This window comes from Centroberyx affinis, unplaced genomic scaffold (genome assembly GCF_046629955.1).
Source record: "Centroberyx affinis isolate AG114_WGS23_722 - 3 ecotype Tasmania unplaced genomic scaffold, CSIRO-AGI_Caff_v1 ptg005508l_1, whole genome shotgun sequence".
Classification (NCBI taxonomy): domain Eukaryota; kingdom Metazoa; phylum Chordata; class Actinopteri; order Beryciformes; family Berycidae; genus Centroberyx; species Centroberyx affinis.
Genome location: NW_027282764.1, coordinates 1 through 20,414, shown reverse-complemented (window position 1 = coordinate 20,414; position 20,414 = coordinate 1). Strand labels below are relative to the sequence as shown.

Below are 20,414 nucleotides of genomic sequence, written 5' to 3'. Positions count from 1 at the left end.
GGCGTGTCTATAATCGGGGCCAAGCCTGTCTCTCTGCTGCATTGCATTCTGGTCTCTCTCCTGCTCCTGTGGGTGGAGAAACTGGTCTCTCTCCTCTTCTCCGATGGATCTCTCCCTGTATGATTGTTGAACGTCTCTCGGTGCAAAACGGCGGCTCTAGAAAGAAGCCCTCGCTCTGTTTTTTAGATTGCCGAAACGTTTCCTGATATCAAACTCCATTGTAGCTGCTGGAAATCTCGTCTTAATAATGTTGTCTGCATTTGTCCAGTCATCTACGGCAGTGATTCTCAACCTTTTTCGTAACAAGGACCCGTAATTTAGTCCACATTAGAGCCGCGGACCCCCATCTGATTCGATTTTGTCTCTCAAACCCAAATCTGAGAATATTGTTATTGTCAGATATGATTTTGTCCAGAATTCCATGACTGTCTGTAATGCAGGTAGAGAGATAACAGAGAAACTATGATGCAAAACAGTCATTCTTCTACACTGTCAAATTGTGTAAACATCTTGTAATGGTGAAATTTTTTAACAATTCATCAATTTGCTGGGGAACCCCTGGAACCCCCCCCCCCCCCAAAGACCCCTGGTGGTCCCCGGACCCCACGTTGAGAACCACTACACAAAAGTACACCTAAAAACACCTTTCCCCTCAAGATCAAAGAGATGTAGATCTACCTGCAAGAGCTCTGTACTAAAACCCTTCAAAGAGTTGTGTTTGTGGGGTGGGACTGATGAAGAGTGAAGAGTCATGTTCTCCATCCTGAGAGAATCCTCCACACTTTGAACTCTCCTTTTTTTTTTTTTTTTTTAAATTGCTTGCATTAAGCTGAACAGGGTGAATATTGTTTTTTTTGCAAAGATGGTAGAAGCACACAAATTCCCTACTCAAGTAAAAGTGCACATACTCATTTAAAAATATACTCCGGTAGAAGTTGAAGTACCATTTCAAATCCTTTAGTCAAGTCAAAGTATAAAAGTACATGGTCTTAAATTTACTTAAAGTGTAAAAGTCATTTCTAATTAACTGAACTGGTTTTCTGTTGAGCGTTCCTCTGAATCCCAGATGAGAAAGAGTCTGCAGCTCAGATCACGAACCCGAACCCTAGCAGCTGAATTCACGAACGTTAATTCTCTCTCTCTTGTTGCTCCTCTCTTCTTCCTGTTGCTTCTCTCTCTCTCTCTCCCTCTCCTTCCTTTGTGGCGTCGCTTTGCCGAACAAGCAGCCGATCACATCTGGCTCTTGATCAGCAGTCATCAATCATCAAAGAAAATCAGTTGATGATTTCCCGAGAGTAACGAGTCCGTTTTGAAAATGTAGTGAGTAGAAAGTTCCGATTTTTTTTTTTGAAATGTAGTAAAAGTAAAAGTCTTCAGTGAAAGAAAAACTTGAGTAAAGTACAGATACTTGAAAATCCTACTTAAGTACAGTAATGAAGTATTTTTACTTTGTTACATCCCACCTCTGGTTTTTTTGTGTGTAGTACGTGTGATGTGGATGAACCGGCACCTTGACGTGTTTTTTTGAAATATGGGTCAGTACTCCATAACTGTTTTGGTCTGGAGACTTTTGGGACTCTCTGGGGAGAAACAGCTCAGCTTCTTATTTGGGTCACGGTTTTGGAAAAAAAAAAAAAATGGAACTTCTGGATTTGTTGGTGAGATAAGGAGGGAAGGGAACACAAGCTGTGTGTGTTGGTGCAGAGCTGCATGTGTGTCTTAGGCTAGTGTCTTGAGTAATATGAGACCGATATCGGCCCTTTATTCAATATCAGACATTGTCGAGGTATGTCATCCTCTTCTGGTATAATGGTTTTTATGAATAAATTCTTCATTTTAAAGGCAGTAATGTATCCCAGAGTTTCCCTACCACTGAATAGGAGTTGTGGGTCTCCCTGCTTTAAAGAGCTGCTGACACTAAAAGAATCAGTCTGGGTTTCAGTGGAGAGTTTTAGTCTCCCATGATGCTCTAAATGCTGATTCAGAGGCTTTTCCACCCTGACGAGAAGACGATTCTGGGGAAACACTGAATACTTTGAGTTTTTTTTTTTACCATTAACATAGTCAAATTAAAAGATATTGACTATTTACACAAAATATTGGCAATCTGCTGCTGCAGTCTAAAAATATCAGTATCGGCCTTTAAAAAACGGATATCGGTCGATCCCTCATATTGAGCTCAGTGATGTGAGGAAGAGAACGGGGAGACGTATTGATCGATTTGCTCCCTGGAGGGTGTTTGTTCTTCGTCAAGCGGTTTGAGTCGATCGGACTTCCATTTGAGACTGTAGCGCGTGTGTGTGTGTGTGTGTGTGTGCTGGTATGGAGCTAAGCTGGAGGTTTAGGTTTGTCGTCTGCTGGTTTTATCGGCTGGTTGGACCCCGACCAGTGTACTGTTCATAGATGTGATCTGATTGGTCCTGTGTGTGTGTGTGGTCCGAGGACGCTGACCCATGTGGTTTAGGCTCAGCTTATCTGATCCAGCGCTTGTTTCACATCAGACTGTCCACTAAAACTAAAACCACAATCATTTATGAAGTTAGTAATGGAAAAATCCAATCTAGCTGAGTTATCTCTCCTTTCTCATTTCTGGTGCCTTTTCTCATAGATTTTCACCATAAAGGCTGCAGGTCTCTGTTGGAGGTTAAAGGTGCATTAAGTCATTTTGGAGTTTTATTGACTTCTATCAACATGTTTCTGGCCTTGTACAAAAATACTGACAATAATATTAATGATAAATTTTGATTTTTTTCCACCAGAAACGTCTCATGAGGAGGCAAAATGTCAAAAACTGCTTTTGGCATTTTGCTTTTTCAGCTTCAGAATGACATGTGTGCATCGGGGGGGGGGGGGGTCCACACAGTTTTGGAAAGCCAGAAGTCTCAGCAGCAGGCCAAGTAATCACTGAGTCAAAACCCGATCAACCCCCTGCAGATTATTATGGTCTGGTTTTGCTGCTGTGGCACAAAAAAAACAAAACAAAACTTGCAACCCACAGTGCGGAAAAGCAATTTCGGCTACTCTTTGGAGGCCGATGGATGGTCTAAAATGGTCTTGGTTGGTACAGAACAAGCCTTCGTCAGAGTTACATGACAAGGAGACAATAGATTTTAAATACCTTTCCAAAATGGCCGCCGTAGTGGACTCAGACCTGCTAGAAAACGGGTCACATGTCAAAAGTCAATGTAAAGGAGTCAACAATGAAGCTCTAAACCTGCTTACATGTAGGGTCACACACACAAAAACCATACCGCACGTCCATATTTCATCTAAAATGCTATTTTGACACATTTCACCTTTAGCAAATATTGCGCCTCCTGCGATTTGAAAATTGCAGTAGGCCATATTGCGATTTCCATAAAATTCCGATTAATTGTTCAGCCCTAATTAGAACCTATGAAAAAATAATTCACATTGTTGGAGCGGCTGTTTCATGGTGATGCTGTCCTCTCTCTCTCTCTCTCTCTCTCTCTCTCTCTCTCTCTCTCTCTCTCTCTCTCTCTCTCCTCTCCCCCCCCGTCCAGCCGGTCCAGCGGTCCAGCGCTCTGCTCAGCCCGGCGGTCATGTTCGGCACACGAAAGACCTGGGACCTCGGCCACGCCCCCTGCCTGCAGGACCTCTGGAAGACAGACATCTCATTGGACGGTGAGGCTGTCCCTCAGCACCGCCGCGGAGGAGGAGGCAGGCTAAACAAAATAAAAAAAACCGGTGTAGCTGCATTTTTGGCATGACAAGAGTGAGAGAGGGAGAAGGAGAGAGGAGGGGGGGGGTTTGAATGAATGAGAGGGAAGGGAACGTGTGTGTGTGTGTGTGTGTGTGTGCTGCCGGGCTGGACAGGACGGTGGATGTGGAGCAGACGTGACTCATACCTGATAGTCTTGAGCGGAGCCGGACCAGGTTCGGGCTTGATGGTGGAAAAAAGGAAGAGGAGGAAAAGGGGGTTTGTGTGTCTGGGATAGTGTCAGAGCTGTCAGAAGGAAGGAGAGGTGAGATTTCACTCGTTCGTTCGTTCTCTCTCTCTTTCTCTCTTTCGATTGTTTAGCAAAAACTCTGAAGCCGATCCCCCTTTGCTTGCTACAGTCCGGCGGGGGGGGCAGGTTAACAAACACTGGAGCTATTGTGGGTAATACAGTGTGTCAGTGTGTGTGGTGTGTGTGTGTGTGTGTGTCGCTGCATCTCCCTGCAGTAAAGCACTTGCAGTCAAGGTGACGGTAGAGAGGCAGAGCGCCGGTTGTGCAGAGAGAGAGAGAGAGAGAGAGAGAGAGAGAGGAAGAGAGAGAGAGGAGGAGGGAAAACACATCGTCTAAAGTCAGATAGAGGGGGATGACAGATGGAAAATGGGACACGGACGAGGCTAAACGAGTCCGATTCTGGTTTTAGGCTCGACTGGCCACAGGTGAGTCTTCCTGATGATGGTGTGTGTGTGTGTGTGTGTGTGTGTGTCTCAAGAGTGCAGCGGTGTGTTCACACTGGGGCATAATTTGCTGTGTCATCAAAAAAAAAGACCAACAACAACCATTTTGCAGCACGTGTGAAGGCCTCAGGCTGTGTGGTTCTTCTGTTTTTAATTGTCTGTGTGTGTGTGTGTGTGTGTGTGTGTGTTCTAGGTCGGATGTGTTGGGTTTCATTCAAAGCGCTGTTTGTTTTGGTGTGTGTTTGCCCCAGAGTAAAGGAGATTTGGCGTCAGTTAAGCGGCCGGTGTGCTAACATGGAGAGTGTGTGTGTGTGTGTGTGTGTGTGTGTGTGTTAGTTAATTCCGCTTAATACTTTAAGACTGACTGTGCTTCTTCTGCCTGGGTCTCACTGTGCTACACTGTGCTGATTGTTCCCAGGTTGATAAGATTGGGGGGCCCCAGGGAGACTTGTAAACCTGTTACCACACACACACACACACACACACACACACACACACACACTCTCAAACACAGTGTCTCCTTGGCAGGTTAATGTGTGACCGGCTGTTATCATTCATTATCTGGTTCCACTAGTTTCCATGGTATTCACTCGACCTGACAGCCATGATTAAGTCAGGAGGTAGGAAGCCAGAAAATGGAGAGAATGGGAGAAAAGCAAACACGGAGAGGGAAAAAAAAAAAAGCTAATTTGGATAAATAAAGGTTAAACGAACACACAAACAAACAAATGGAGAGAAGTTTGTGCCGTCAGTTGATTCAGTTGCAGAGAGGAAATTTTATGACTGGAAAGGGCAAGTTGGGAACACATACAGAAATAGAAAAAAGAAAAATAGAAAATCACAATATGAAGTACTTAAAATTGCAAGAGGCTGCAATTATTTTATCAGAAGTGATGCTTCTAACATGGTGTCCTGTAAATTCAATTCAACAATGGAAAAAAGCCTTAAATTGTATTCAAAATTCAAAATATTTAAAAATCTGTTTGTATACTGTATTGAAATATATATACAATACTGTGAAAAAGTCTTAGGCACCCAAGAGTTTTTATATAAATTGTGTCTGATGTTTATTCATTATTTTTCCTGCATTAGTGTGTCAGTAGACTGCTCATTATAGTGCATTTTTTGATATTTAGAAACTTTTCATTTAATTATTTTTGAAAGCACCTTTGCTTTACTTTTTTTTTCTTTTACATGTGCCTAAGACTTTTGCACAGTACTGTATATAAAATGATTGCAATATCCAGAAAAATAACTGCAATCTGATTTAGGGCTGAACTATTAATCGAAATCTTATCGAATTTTCAAATCGCAGGAGGCGCAATATTTGTTAAAGGTGAAATGTGTCAAAATAGCATTTTAAATGAAATATTGTGGTGCTGCAGAGATGTTTTTCAACAAAAATGAGAATAATGATGTAAAAATGATCATTCCCTCTAATATCGCAAATCATATCGCAATTGCAATATCAGTCCAAATAATCGCAAATTAGATATTTTTTCAAAATCGTTCAGCCCTAATCTGATTATTTGTCAGTATCCCTAGCGGACACAAAACCACAATCCGCGTGCGTCATCAGTCTGACTGTGTTTGTCCCTCCTGTGTGTCCGTAGCGAGCTCAGTGGACTTCCTGATGAGTGATGGTGAGGAGGACGGCTCCTTCCTGTCTCTGCCGCCCGCCGCCTTCCCCCAGCGTCCCTCTCTGAGCGCCGAGCTCTCCGACACAAACCCCCCGCCCAGCCAGCAGCTGCTGATACAGGTGAGAGACGAGACTCACCCGTGGCTGTGCTGTCTCCCAACTCTCCCGGGACCTTCACCCTGTGGACGAGTGGCTCTGCTCTGACTGACTGTGGGCGGGGCCGGAGGCTGCAAAGTTACGAACGGGCAGATCATGTGTTTTACTGACTTTCATAATGTTGAAAGAGTAACTAAACTCCAAACCCAAATCTGTGTAAAGCCTAGGGGCTGGGCGATAATTCAATATCATCGTTTATCGTCTTTCAGTGGAATCATATCGTGATGATATGAAGATATTTTGATATCGTGACACACATTTCTGCTGTCTGAATTGATGATGACAAGCAAATTTTACTTAAAAACTCTCATAAAACGAGGTATGGTAGGAATATTATTTGAAAATTTCAGCTAACATTACCATTCGGTCCAATGAGATGAACATGAATTTGATTATTTAACGTGATTTTGCATACATGAACCATATCGTGATATATATTGATATCGAGAAAAATCCTTATGATTATCATGATGTTGATTTCAACCATATCGCCCAGCCCTAGTAAAGCCTGACTTCTAATCATAAACATGCTACTGAAATGGCCACCTGCTATTCTACTGGCTGATCTCTGGTTCCAGGTGATGTCACATCTATAGAGGATAACATCACCTGGCACCAAAGATCAGCCAGTAGCAGTATTTGTAAACTGTGCGAACGGATTTGTATTGTGAATCCGAGGGCACGGTTTAGAAATCCGGTTTACACATTGAGTTTTTTTTTTTCTTCTACCATGTGACCCCAGAGGGGCTCCGTAGACACCTCTGGTCTGGAGTCGGATAAAATTTTGACGGATGATTCATTTGGCACTGCGACCTGGAGTTTTTAAAAAAAAAAAAGACATTATACTGATCGGCGTGATGATGGATAATGCCGTTTGACTTGACCGAACCGGCGGGTCTGACCCGCGGGACGTCCCGAGCTGCGGGGTGACGGGCTCGGCTGCTGACTCACCGGCTGACGTCAGCACAAAGAGCCGAGACACACCGGCTGACCGAAGCAGGCGGGCCGCTCCGCTGTCAGGCTGCTCATCAGACGGGACGGCCCGGCCAGTCTGATGCCTTCATCAGAGCGTGCATGCTCACACACACACACACACACACACACACACACACACACACACACACACGCTTGCTTATCAGCCATTTTTATCGCTGTAGTGGTGAAACTGCTGTATTGTTGAGATATCTTGAGATGATCTGATTAGATGTCAGAGCACCTTGCTGCATAAATTTGCATTAATGAGGAAAAACTAGTATTTCTTATCTGATAAAGTATTTATTCTTTTTCTAAACAGATATTTAGTATTTGAAGTCAAGACATTATACATTTAGTAGTGAATGCTTTAAAATAGAGTTCATATTGATAAGTGAAGACAAGTAGGTTGATAGAAAGAGAGAATTTGCTCATTAATGCATTAATTAGGTTACTTAATGACCTCATTAGCATTCCTTATTGTGTTTAACATATGGTGATGATGGCCTCTCGTTCCTCCATCTTGTTGTGCAGTTGTCTGGTTTTCTCTCCCCCTCTGTTCACTTATTGCTCATTCCCGTTTTTCATTTTCTCTGCTCCCTTCCCTCTCTCCCCTCCTTTCTCTTCTTCTTCACCTCCGTCTTTCCGCGGCGGTGGCGGCGGCGTCGTCCGCAGACGGTCGCCTGGTCCTACTGCTGGACTGCTGCCCATGTAAACAGCCTCCTCCTTCTCCTCCTCCTCCTCCCTCCTTCCTCACCCTGTAGCTCAGTGTGTCTCTACCTTTCTCTCTCTCTCTCTCTTGCCTTTTCTCTCTCTCTGTCTAACCTTTTCTCTCTTGTTCTTTTTTTTTTCTTTCTCATCTTTTCATCTCATCTCTCTGCTCTTGCTGTGTACGGTTGGCTGCAGTCTGATTCGATTGATAGCGGCCCTTGGAAGAGCTGTAGTGTTAGATGTCTGTCTGTTTTAAAATTAGTCATGTGGCCTGAAAAACACGTAGAGAGATAACGTTTTAGGTCCTAGTCGCACATGATTGGACGTGTGACTTGTCAGGGTCTTTGATGCATCTTCGTGTGTGTGTGTGTGTGTGTGTAGACCCTGCAGGAGAAAGTGTGTGAGTTCCAGGCTCGACTGCGCAGTGAAGAAGTCACGCGGCACCTGCTGCTCCAGCGGCTGCAGCAGAGTCCGGAGCAGAGAGTCCAGGAGAAGAGCAGCGTCATCCAGGAGGAGGAGGAGGAGGAGGAGGAGGAGGAGGAGCTGCCGCCTGCCCCGCCCAGCGGTGAGGGAGGTGGGGGGGGGGGGGGGGGAGCTTAAAGCTGCACCGGGAACAGATTGTTACGTTATAATACACTCGTCTTATCAGCCTAAATCGGAGGCCCTGAGAAGATGCAGATTCTCCCCGTCGGTCCAAATTGGATCCCGGTGGGAAATCTTCCAAGGAGAAACGAATTGAAACGAATCTGAAATTTTTTTTTTTTAACACATTTTTTATTAAATTTCAACAAAAAAACTGCAGACATACAATCAGTTAAAAAAAAGGTAAACGTAACATAGCAGAAATATGATGTGCAAAAGAGGTTGACTTTTTATACTAAGTTCAGCTTAGAAATAAATAAATAAAAATAACAAATTAAAAATAGTAATAAACAGAAATTCAAATAAATAAATTATACAATTCTAATAATAATAGTATTGGCAAAATAAAAATGTATACAGAAAGATGTACATGTGCAAATACATACATACACACACACACACACACCAGCACACATACGAATCTGAAATTTAAAGCTCCGGTCCGCGACTTTCCTCCTCGAGACAGGAAGCGTTATTGTTAGCCCCGCCCTCCTCCTCCTCCTCCTCCTCCTCCTCCTTCTCCTCCTCCTCCTCAGTTGGTCAGGTTCCCGCCCCCGACACCTGTCAGTCACCTTGACGATGTCATCTCTCCCGAGGCTGAGGTCACACCGGCGGCGTAAAAAGCCTCCACAGACGGTGTTTCTGAGCGTTTGGCTTCACTCTTCTTGGTAACACTTTATAATAACCATCATTAATAAATGGTAAATTGATAGTTAATTAAACTTCAGTTAATAGTTATTTTACTGTTAACAAACAATGAAATGATCATTAATAATGTTTACTAATTATTAGTAATGCTATAATTTATGTTATTTTATCATTAGTTTGTGTAATATAAAATCATTTGTGTAAATTATATATTGTATCATAGCTGATAAGACGGTAAAAAGGGTAAAAAGCTATGATTTCATTGTTTGTTAACAGTAAAATAACTATTAACTAAAGTTTAATTAACTATCAATTTACCATTTATTAATGATGATTATTATAAAGTGTTACCCTCTTCTTTCAGGCAAACAGGGGATTTAGGCCTGAACACACAGACTCATAATGTAGATACAAGCCAAAGGTATCTCCTAAACCAGTGATTCTCAACCTTTTCCATATCAAGGACCCCTAATTTAGTCCACATTAGGGCCATGGACCCCCAGTTGATGAGATTTTGTCTCTCTGACCCAAATCTGAGAAGATTTTTATTGTCAGATATGATTTTGTCCAGAATCCCACGACAATCTGTATTGTAGGTAAAGAGATAACAGTGAAACTATGATCAAAATAGTCTATATTTGTTCTACATTCTGTAAATGTGCTTCTTGCAAATGAGTTTTACAATTCATACATCTCCTGGGGACCCACTGGAACTCCCTCAAGGACCCCCGGTGGTCCGCGGATCCCACGTTGAGAACCCCTGTCCTAAACAGCCACGAACGATAGTTGAACCTCCTCACACCCACCACACATTAAGAAGACATTTAGTTTACTGACATCACTGCACAGGGCTTCTGGGTAATGAAGTCCTTCAAATTCAAACGGTCACCTCTTGCCACCAAGGTGCAAAGTTGCCTAGTTCAGCTTCAACGAAACGTTTAATCAAGTGGAGGAAAAAATAAAATAGTACATGGTGTGTGTCTGTGTGGGAGCTGTAGTTGTTAAAGGTTATTTTACTGATTTAATTCATTGAGTGATTGCTTGCCAAAAATGGAATCGTTCACATTAGAGCCAAGGTTATTATCGTTAACGAAAACTAACGAAATAACGAAAACTAGGTGTGAAAAATTTTTTTCGTTAACTGAAATAAAAATAAAAACGAGGCTTTACAAAAAAAACAAGAACTAACTGAAACTGTATTGTGTGTTTACAAAACTAACTAAAATATACTAAAATTATAGAGAAAATGTCTTTAGTTTTCGTCTTTGTCAATTTATTTCATACATAAGCCTTGGGTGGATATGAAATATTATTGATGATTATTATATGATATTATATCGATATCGTGATATGAGACTAGATATCGTCTTAGAGTTTGGATATTGTAATATGGTGATATGGCATAAGTGTCTTTTCCTGGTTTTAAAGGCTGCATTACAGTAAAGTGATGTCATTTTCTGAACTTACCAGACTGTTCTAGCTCTTCTATTATTTGCCTTTACCCACTTAGTCATTATATCCACATTACTGATGATTATTTATCAAGAATCTCATTGTGTAAATATTTTGTGAAAGCACCAATAGTCATCCCTACAATATTGTCGCAATATTGATATCGAGGTATTTGGTCAAAAATATTGTGATATTTGATTTTTGTCCATATCGCCCAGCCCTACTGGACTGTACCCACCTCAGTAATGTATTCTAAGTATTTTGTTATTTTCAGTCCACCTTGACATTGAGGTACAACCTGGCTGGAAATGAGGATTTCACTCGCTGTGTCTGTCCATCTGGCTGACATTCATGATGCACAGTCTAAAGTGTGTGTGTGTGTGTGTGTGTGTGTGTGTAGGTGAGCAGCCATCTGAGTGTCTCAGCCGTCCAGAGGGAGAGCAGCTCATTACTCAGCTGCGCACACAGGTACGATCTTCTGGAAACGCATCACGGAGCGGAGAACAGAAACATGGAAAGAGAAAGGCAGTGAAGCCCGTTGCATGCTGGGTTCATACAATCCACTCTAAAATGCTTTGTTCGTAATTTTGAGCTTCACAAATTCCAGATTCTTCAGGATGAATAAATTCAGCCACCAGGACTCGACCCTGGTGTCTGGAAAAGGAAACGGGGCTTTGGCTGCCGTGCCATGTTGGCAATATGAAAGTTTTGTTAAGTTGTACGCAGTGGTGGAAGAAGTACTCTGATCCTTTACTTAAGTAAAAGTACCAATACAGCAATGTAAAAATACTCCATTACAAGTAAAAGTAAAATAAAATAAAAAAAGTAAAAAAAACTAAAAATGTAGTTGAAGTAAAAGTAGTGGTTTGGTCCCTATATATGACATCATATGACATTAATACTAAAGCATCAGTGTTTAAGCAGCATGTTACTGTTGTAGCTGCTGGAGGTGGAGCTAGTTTGAACTACTTTATATACAGTTAGCTAGTTAAGGGGTCGTGAGATGATTAAGGGGAGAGGAAAGAAGAAAAAACAAAGTTCTGATACACAAATCTGTTTTCAGTTTTTGGGCTTTTTCTCTAATCATAACACAGGTGTGTGTTATGATAAGGAGAATAAACTAGCAAGGTGAAAAAAGTAATTGAAATTTTTCATTTCATCGAGACTAATTGCTGTTGTCAGGTGGAGGAGCTGGAGGAGAAGCTGTTGGACCAGACCCAGGAGGTGGAGAGACTGCGCTCTGAGCTGGTGTGTGTGTGTGTGTGTGTGTAGAGGGAGGGGGGTGCAGAGAGAGAGAGAGAGAGAGGGAACACTAGCCCAAAGAGAGGCAGCTAGCCCGCATTCCTGGGTGAGCCTGGGAAAGCAGCCTGGAGAGACTGCCTCAACCAGCTCGACTCTGAAGATAACGAACACACACACACACACACACACACACACACACCCCCCTCCTTACAGGTGTAACATCACACCGTGTCACACTCTCTCTGAGACAACTGGAGGTGTGTGAACAGGATGTAGAACAAGAGCAGGACAGTATCTACATATCTTTGGGAAAGAGAAGGAACAAGATGGACTCAGAGGAGGGACTGTGGCTCGGTCCCGCTCCGTCTGTCACACACGATATCTCAGACTCCACTTATCAGATTTTGATGAAACCTTGGGGAATGATGCGTGTCATTAGTCCGTTCTGGCATGTTCAAAACTGCACTGATTGGCCTAAGTGGGGCGCCACAATATTGAATTTTCTGTACATCACACACAATATTCTGGACTCCAGTGAACGGCTCCTCCTCTTTCTCTTTCCCTAAATAATACAAAGCGGGACAACAACAATAATACAGTGATACAAGACAAAAACAATGCACATTGTAGTATGTTGTTATGATGCTGGCACAGTGATCACTACATATGTGTACATAAATGTACACAATAATTACACTCATGCACAAATATGTGCTGTATATACTGTATACATACATACATAGTGGTGAGGAATTGACTCTCAGGGAATTGCAAAAAATGGGAAAGATTTGCTTCTGTATTTTTAGAGTTGCTGTGAGTTTTGAAGTTGAGTGTCCTGTTAATAAGTTCAACCAATGGGTTATAGATAGTTGTGTTTGGTCCTTTTTTAAATAAAGTAGTAATCATTTTAGCAATAGTTAATGACATCAATATCAAATATTTCAGCTGTTTAGGTGACTGAATTGAAGCCAGGACACCCAACAGTGAGATGGAAGATGGAAGGGCTTAGGGGGGATGCTGCTTCGCTCCGATCCCAGACCTGTCTCATGCCTTAGTGTGTGTGTGTGTGTGTGTGTGTGTGTGTGTGTCCTGCAGGGGGCGACAGACCTGGAGAAGCACCTGGAGCTGCTGGTGGTTGAGAACGAGCGGCTGAAGCAGGAGCTGAAGTCATGCAAGACCTCACTGCTTCACAGCCAGGACTCTGCAGCCTCCTCCAGCTGCACTGACTGCCCCCACAGCCAGGTGTGTGTGTGTGTGTGTGTGTGTGTGTCTGCGCACCACTGCACCCAGTTAAAGGTCGGCGAAAAGTCCGACTGAAGCCAGTTGAAGCGTGCTCTGACTGCCAACAACCATTAATGCACTTGACTGCGTATTGACATAAAATCCAATATTAGCCATGTGACATTTTAAAGGATCATACTGGTGTTTCTTTAAGTCCAGTTTTATAGGTTTATTGCACAAAGATAGTTTCTGTCACTGTATGACTGATTTAAGTGTTCATCAGACTGATGGCCTGTGGGAAGAAAAAGTATCTTGTCTTAACGATAATTTATTTTTATTTAAATTTATTGTATATTTAGCTAAAGGAATTCTTAGAGCAGGGTCAGTGTGCATGTAGACTTTCAGGATTAAACTCTAATTCGTTAAGTCCAGGAAATGTGTGTGTGTGTGTGTGTGTGTGTGTGAATGTAGTTTGTGTACTTTACACCAGTGGCTCTCAACTGGTCTAGCCTCAGGACCCCCATTTTTCCTTAGTCATTAAGTCGTGACCCAAATGTCTGAAATTTTTGAACCACTCAAATTTATTTCACAAAAAAATAGTGCAGTAATACGCAATGCCTTCATGCACTGTTAAAAACATGAAATAAACAAAAACAAAGTGCAACAAAAGTGCAACTAGGGCTAAAAACCAATGAAATAAAAAGGCAGACTTATCTTGAATTACAGGCATAGGCCTATATGCTTTTTATTTTTTTCAAAATAAAAGCGCAGCATCAGAATTTTTTTTTTTTCACGCACACATTCGCGACCCACTCAGAATGGCCCGCGACCCACCAGTTGAGAACCACTGCTTTACACCCTAAATCTCGTGTAATGTGCAGGATGCGGAGGCCCTGCGGGGGGAGGTGTCCCGCTGGGAGAGCCAGGCCCGGCAGAGGGAGCGGCGGCTGGCCGAGCTGGAGCGGGAGCTGCTGGAGAAGGCCGGCAGGGCGGAGAGCCTCCGCCGGCAGCTGGAGGAGTCGAGCCGCCGCCTCGCCGACAGCCAGAGGCAGCTGGACGAGTCCCGGAGGCAGCAGGGCGAGGCGGAGCGCGCGCTCGGCCTCCGACTCCGGGAGTGTGAGGAGGAGCTGGCCCGCCAGGCGGCCGCACCCTCGCCGGTCAAGGTGAGGAGGGAGGCACCCTGGAGGTCACACTGAAGGGCAGAAGACAAAGTTAATCAGAATCAGAATCAGAAATACTTTATTGATCCCCGAGGGGAAATTGGGTTACATTACAGTTGCTCACATTGTAGAAGAGAATATATATAAGCATAGAGAAATAAGAAAAATAGAAATAAGAAAGTAAGAAATATGTAAATATGTTCATTATACTACAATATATAACAATGACAATAATAATAGTATAGAATATTATTCTCATTGTTATTGTTAATTGTTATAAATACAAGTGTGGTTGGTGAAGTGATTGAGGGGCGGTTCAGTGACCAAGTGGTTAGCAGGGCTGGGCGATATGGGCAAAACTGATATCACAATAATCTTAAATGATTTTGATTTTGATATATAAAGATATCTGCCAATATGTTATGCAAAATCGCTGGATCTTCATTGCCTTGAACTTTTAAACTGTAATTTTCAACAACTTTGTTTCAGATCTCATTTTGTGAGAGATTTTAATTCACATTTTCTTGTGTATCGTCATAACTGGATATCATTATTTCTTAATGATATCCTACTATAAAATGAGGAAAACTCTGTCTGTCTGCATCCATTTTGCTCCTCAATGGGTTGGCCAATCAATCTGAAACTGCACATGGGCATCGAGCATTGGCATAGGCAGGGACTGACGAAGCAGATTTTTCCATTTTCCCCAAATTTACTCTGTTTATCCGCATTTTTTGGCAAGTCTGCGCCGAGTTGTGGCGCGGCGCATCCCCGGGTATGGACTAGTGATTCTGTTGAAAGGTGAAATATGATAATACAGACTTTATTGCCCAGCCCCAGTTATCACTGTCTGTTCTCCGTTAAGCACCCCGGGTTTCATGTTCTCATCATGTTCACCTGGTTTCCTCCGGTTTCCTCCTAAAGACATGCAAGACAGGTGGATTGGAGACTCTAAATTGCCCTTAGGTATGAATGGGAGTGTCTGTCTATGTGTGTTAGCTGGCGACATGTCCAGGGTGCATGCTGGGATAGGGTCTGCATCGGAATAAGTGGATAAAGACGATGTATAAATGAAAGCCAGTAAATGAAAGATAACATCCTCTCAGCATCCTCATCCCTTGCGCGACAGTAAACCCGAGTTGTTTTTGTGTCCCTCTCTCGCCCCCCCCCCCCCCCCCTCTCTCTCCGCCTCCCTCAGTATGTCACTCAGACAGTGCAGGTGGAGTCTCCCGGCGGTCAGAAGGCGCTGGCCGAGACGCAGGCCAAGAACGCCGCCCTGCAGGAGCAGCTGGCGGTGCAGAGGCAGCTGCTGAGGGAGCTGGAGACGCAGCTGCACGAGTCCCAGAGGAGCTGCGCCCAGCTCCGCACGCAGGTACGCCCCGACTGTCCCGGATCCTTCCTTCTCCTCCTCTTCAGTCCCATCGAGTCCCCCCTGTCTGTCAGTCCTGTCAGTCTGTCGCTGCAGACATTCCCACCGCCGCCAACGGTCGAGTCCAAGTCCGGGAGGTCAGATCCGTAAAGCCAAAAAAGTTCGAGCGGAACCGCGGCCATTTTCAACCCGGACCCCTATTTTCCGTCTTTTTTTCCCATTCATTCTAACCGGTATGATCATCAGTCGCTTCACTATAGATCTACTCTCCTCTCCATGTCCAGTCCTAACAGGCCGATGGACTCTCCAAAAATGAACCTCCAGAAACACCTTCAGCCTGTATTTTTTGAAGCAGACTCAGTAAATGAGACATGATTACGTTTACTTTTCAGTTTGTCCACGAGCTGACAACTTTCATTCATCATTTTATGTTGGAACTAGTAGCAAAACTGTTCGAGGAAGGCGTGACTTTGTGTGCTTTTTGGGGGTTGACTTTTGGAGAGTCCACTGGCCCGTCAGGACTGGACTTGAAGCGAGACATAAGTAGATCTTTAGTGAAGCAAATGATGAGATTTTGGTCAGAATTGATCGGTATGATGGGAAAAGATAGGGGAAAAAGGGTCCAGGTTGAGTTATACCCCCACCCCCCCACTCCTCCACCCCCACGGCCCTGCAGTTAACCCCTCTCTCTCTCTGCATGCGTTTTTGGTTGCAGCTGCTTGCGGACCGCGGCCGGCTCTGTGGCCTGCTCTCCAAGGCTGTCGGCAGCGGCGAGGTCATTCACAGGTTGTCCAAGGTTGGCCCCCCCACCTCCCACCTCCCTCCCCCCCCCCCCCCCCTCCTCTCTGTGGTATCTCTGGGCTCAGCCTCGGGCCGTTTCGAGCTCACAGGTTCCAAAGTCGACCCTCATACCGAACTATAACCAGGGGAAGAAGCTTAGTGGAAATCTGGTGGTGATTCTGGTCTGATGTGACTGCAAAAAACCCCTTTGGAACCTGTCAAGAGTCTGTGCGATCTCCCCAGTATGTGATGAACCGTCCCAGTAACCCCCGAAAGCGTTCTGTCCCAGTGCTTCCCGTTTCCTTCCTGAACATCACTTCCTGTGTCTCAGGCCCCCGCCTCCCAAACCTCGCACCCGGTTACCCGGCTTGTCCTGTGTGTTCTCTAGTGTTGTGGGATGTAGAGTCTTATTACAAGTAGCAGCTGATTATTAGCTGATTTAGTATGGTGTGGCTGCTGGTTTTGTTAACCTAGCTAATATCCTAGTGCTATTGTTAGCCTAGTTCCCTCTTAGATCTTCTGTTTAATATTCCCACCCAGTTATGGTGTGTCTTTAGCTCCCACCAGAGCCAGCTGGGATGTTAGACCTGCAGATGATGGACACTCCACTCTGAAGGGCTTGTGCTTGTAGACCTGGTTGTTTTCAGTAGAGGTGTGTTGTTTTTAGCTTCTAGCTCCGTACTCTTAGTCCCCATCCTTCTGTGGGCCCAGTCTGCGGTCCGCTGTCCCGGGGCGGCTCGCAGCACCGGACGCTGTCCAGACCTCAGCGCTCTCCTGACGCTGTCGGTCCTCTCTAAAGCGTCTCGTCCCGCTGTGCAGATCCTGGTGTACGAAGGGGAGATGGAGCGGGCGCAGGGCCAGCTGGAGGCCGAGATGCAGAACCTGGAGGAGGAAAAGAACCGCGTGATCGAGGAGGCCTTCATCCGAGCCGAGAGCGAGATGAAGGCCGTGCACGAGAACCTGGCAGGTCTGGCTAAATCCCCCCCCCCCCCCCCCCCCCCCCCCCCCCCATGCTTACCTTTTTACGACCGTGTTTTTTATTAGAATGCGTATCCAGCGACATGCCCTGTGCCCCCGCAGGCGTCCGGATGAACCTGCTGACCCTGCAGCCGGCCCTGCGCACGCTGACCTGCGACTACAACTGTCTGAAGAGGCAGGTGCAGGACTTCCCCTTCATGCTGGACAAAGCCATCGCAGAGGCAAAGCAGGAGGTGAGACATGCTGGGGTGACGACCGGCTGTGTGAGCAAGTGTTTTGTCCTGTAGAACTAACTAAAATAAAAAATATACGTGAAGAATTTTTGGCAGTTTTTACTGAACGCTGAATTGAAAAATTTATGTAAATACATTTATTTGACCGCACCTGTCGGAAACGTACATAAAAATGCCTGTTCTGAACTTCAGTCGTGACACCTTTACCACCTCTACTAAAAATAGTAAAACTAGAACTGAAACTTAATAAAAGCTAACACCAAGATGAAGCATTTTTTTTAGTTTAAGAAATAAACTAAAACTGACAAACCCAAAATGAAATAGAAATAAAAATTGAAAGCTGTGGAAAAATTGTGGAAAATTTTTAAACTATTATAACCCTGTTGCCGAGAGGGGACAGACAAACATGTTGATAACAAAATGAACATGAACAAAAAGTACATCCGGAACCCGGCGTGGGGGAAATGAGCCGCCGCCGCCGCCGCCGTCGTCATGGCAACGCCGTGTCTGTGTGTGTGTGTGTGTGTTTAACCTCAGTGTCTGTCTGACAGATCTGCCAGGTGATCAGCGAAGTGAGCAGCGCCAACCAGGAGCTGCTGAGGAAATACAAGAGGGAGATGAACCTGAGGAAGAAATGCCACAACGAGCTGGTTCGCCTCAAAGGTGAGAAAACAAAGTCTGCTCCATAGTAAACTGTCTGTCTGCATGTAGAGGCACGGCAAGGCAGCTTTATTTATATAGCACATTTCATATACTGAGGCAATTCAAAGTGCTTTACAGAGTAATAAAAAAAAATACAGTAAAGGTAAAAAATTCACAATTAAAAAGTGCAAAAGTACAGAAAAAGACTAGGATTAGGAAAGTGAAAAATGCATTAAAATCACCTTTAAAAGAAAATAAAAAAGATAGAAATAAATAAATATTACAGTGCAGATGAGTGTTGCCCTAGATTTCTTATAAAGCTGTGGCGAACAGAAACGTTTTAAGCCCTGATTTAAAAGACTGTAAAGTGGAGGCAAACCTCAGATGTTCTGGAAGTTTGTTCCAGGCCTGAGGAGCATAAAAACCAAAAGCTGCTTCTCCATGCTTTGTTCTGATCCTGGAACAGTAAGCAGACCAGCACCTGAAGACCTGAGGGGTCTTGGTGGGTTCATGACACTGAAGGAGATCAGAAATGTATTTTGGTCCGAAACCATTAAGTGCTTTATAAACACGCAAACATGCAGTAGAGTACGAGACGAGCCTTTGTTGTGGTTAATGTAGTGCTGCCAGGGTTACTGAGCAGTGTCTGAAACTAAGCTCAAGGTCTGGTAAAATAAAGATATTTATCTGGCAAGAATATGTTTTACCAGCCAAAATAATTAATATGCATTTGTCATAGAAATATGTCACCGTACCTGGAGAATTAGGCACTGTGTGTTAATTTACAATTTGCTCACTGACTTATACAATGGATAAAGTTTGCAATTCATCAATAAGTGCAACAGAATTCAAATAAAGCAATCAAAGCATTTTGAAGCAGAATTTCTGGCCCTGCTGGTAAGAACAAGTATTTTCTGGATACTTGATAGCTATAATTGTACAGAAAATAATAAGTGGAAAAACTGAAAAGATATAGAGCGTTTCATTGATTAATGAAGTAAGAAAGATAATGGAAGAAGGAGGTAATGCAGAGAGGAAATGAAAGACAATGGCCTGATCTGGTCAAAGTAGTGATGATAGTCAGAGCTCCTGTCCTCCTGATGTTTCCCAGGTAACATCAGGGTTTTCTGCCGAGTGCGGCCGGTCAGTCAGGAGGAGCAGGACTCCGCCGAGGCCAAGAACATGCTGAGCTTCGACTCCGAGGACGACGCCGTCCTCTACCTCTCCAACAAGGGCAAGATAATGACCTTTGAACTGGACAAAGTCTTCCCGCCTCAGGCCACGCAGGAAGAGGTGAGTGACGCCTCTCTCACCCGCAGGGACGGAGACCGCAGCAAATCTCGCGAGAATAAGTGAGAAGTTGTGCACAAACAAGAGGACAAAAATCGCAATATGGCCTACTGCAATTTTCAAATCGCAGGAGGCGCAATATTTATTAAAGGTGAAATGTGTGTCAAATTTTAAATGAAATATTGTGGTGCTGCAGAGATGTCCTGGCCTACACATCATATTCTACAGACTTAAGAAAACATCTTTGTTTGGTACAGATCCCCGCAAAAATCACACCATAATCATTTTAATGTTTTCAATGAAAATGAGAATAATGATGTAAAAATTATCATTCCCTCTAATATCGCAAATCATATCGCAATTGCAATATCAGTCAAAATAATCGCAATTAGATATTTTTTCAAAATCATTCAGCCCTAAGTGAAACGCAAAGAAAATAAAATGAGTAATGCCAAAAAGTGTTCCAAAGAAAACAAATATTCCAAACGCAACAAAAGCACCCAAAGGGACACATTTCTTGCAACATCTGATTAACGATTTCAAGTATATTTGTTTTATTTACAATACTTGTTACTTCACTTTCATTATATATATATTTTTTTTAAGATTATTTTTTTGGCATTTCTGCTCAGTTAAAATTGGATTTCTGCCTGCAACCTGCAATTATTACTTACAAAGAATTCCTTAGTTCTCACACAATGCCTCCATAGGACCAGCCATCTCATCTCATCTCTCTCTCTCTCTCTCTCTCACTCACTCACTCACTCACTCACTCACTCTCTTTCTTTCTCTCGCTCTCTGTCACTTTCTCTCTCTTTTGCTCTCTCCTCTCTCTGTCACTTTCTCTCTCTTTTGCTCTCTCTCT

At 43.7% G+C, this 20,414-nt stretch overlaps 1 protein-coding gene across 1 annotated transcript; it reads left to right on the top strand.

Moving 5' to 3' along the window:
• Positions 1 to 3,528: 3,528 nt before the first annotated feature.
• LOC139667409 (kinesin-like protein KIFC3) lies at positions 3,529 to 19,611 on the top strand (the record flags this gene model as incomplete). The annotated part of the gene is made up of 12 exons (XM_071546856.1): positions 3,529 to 3,645; positions 6,028 to 6,173; positions 8,274 to 8,457; positions 11,035 to 11,102; positions 11,817 to 11,882; positions 12,972 to 13,118; positions 13,979 to 14,260; positions 15,456 to 15,629; positions 17,226 to 17,373; positions 17,487 to 17,617; positions 18,169 to 18,280; positions 19,371 to 19,611. Coding segments are annotated over exons 1-12 (1,781 nt in total), but the record flags the coding sequence as incomplete, so codon positions are not given.
• Between the last annotated feature and the right edge of the window lie 803 nt (positions 19,612 to 20,414).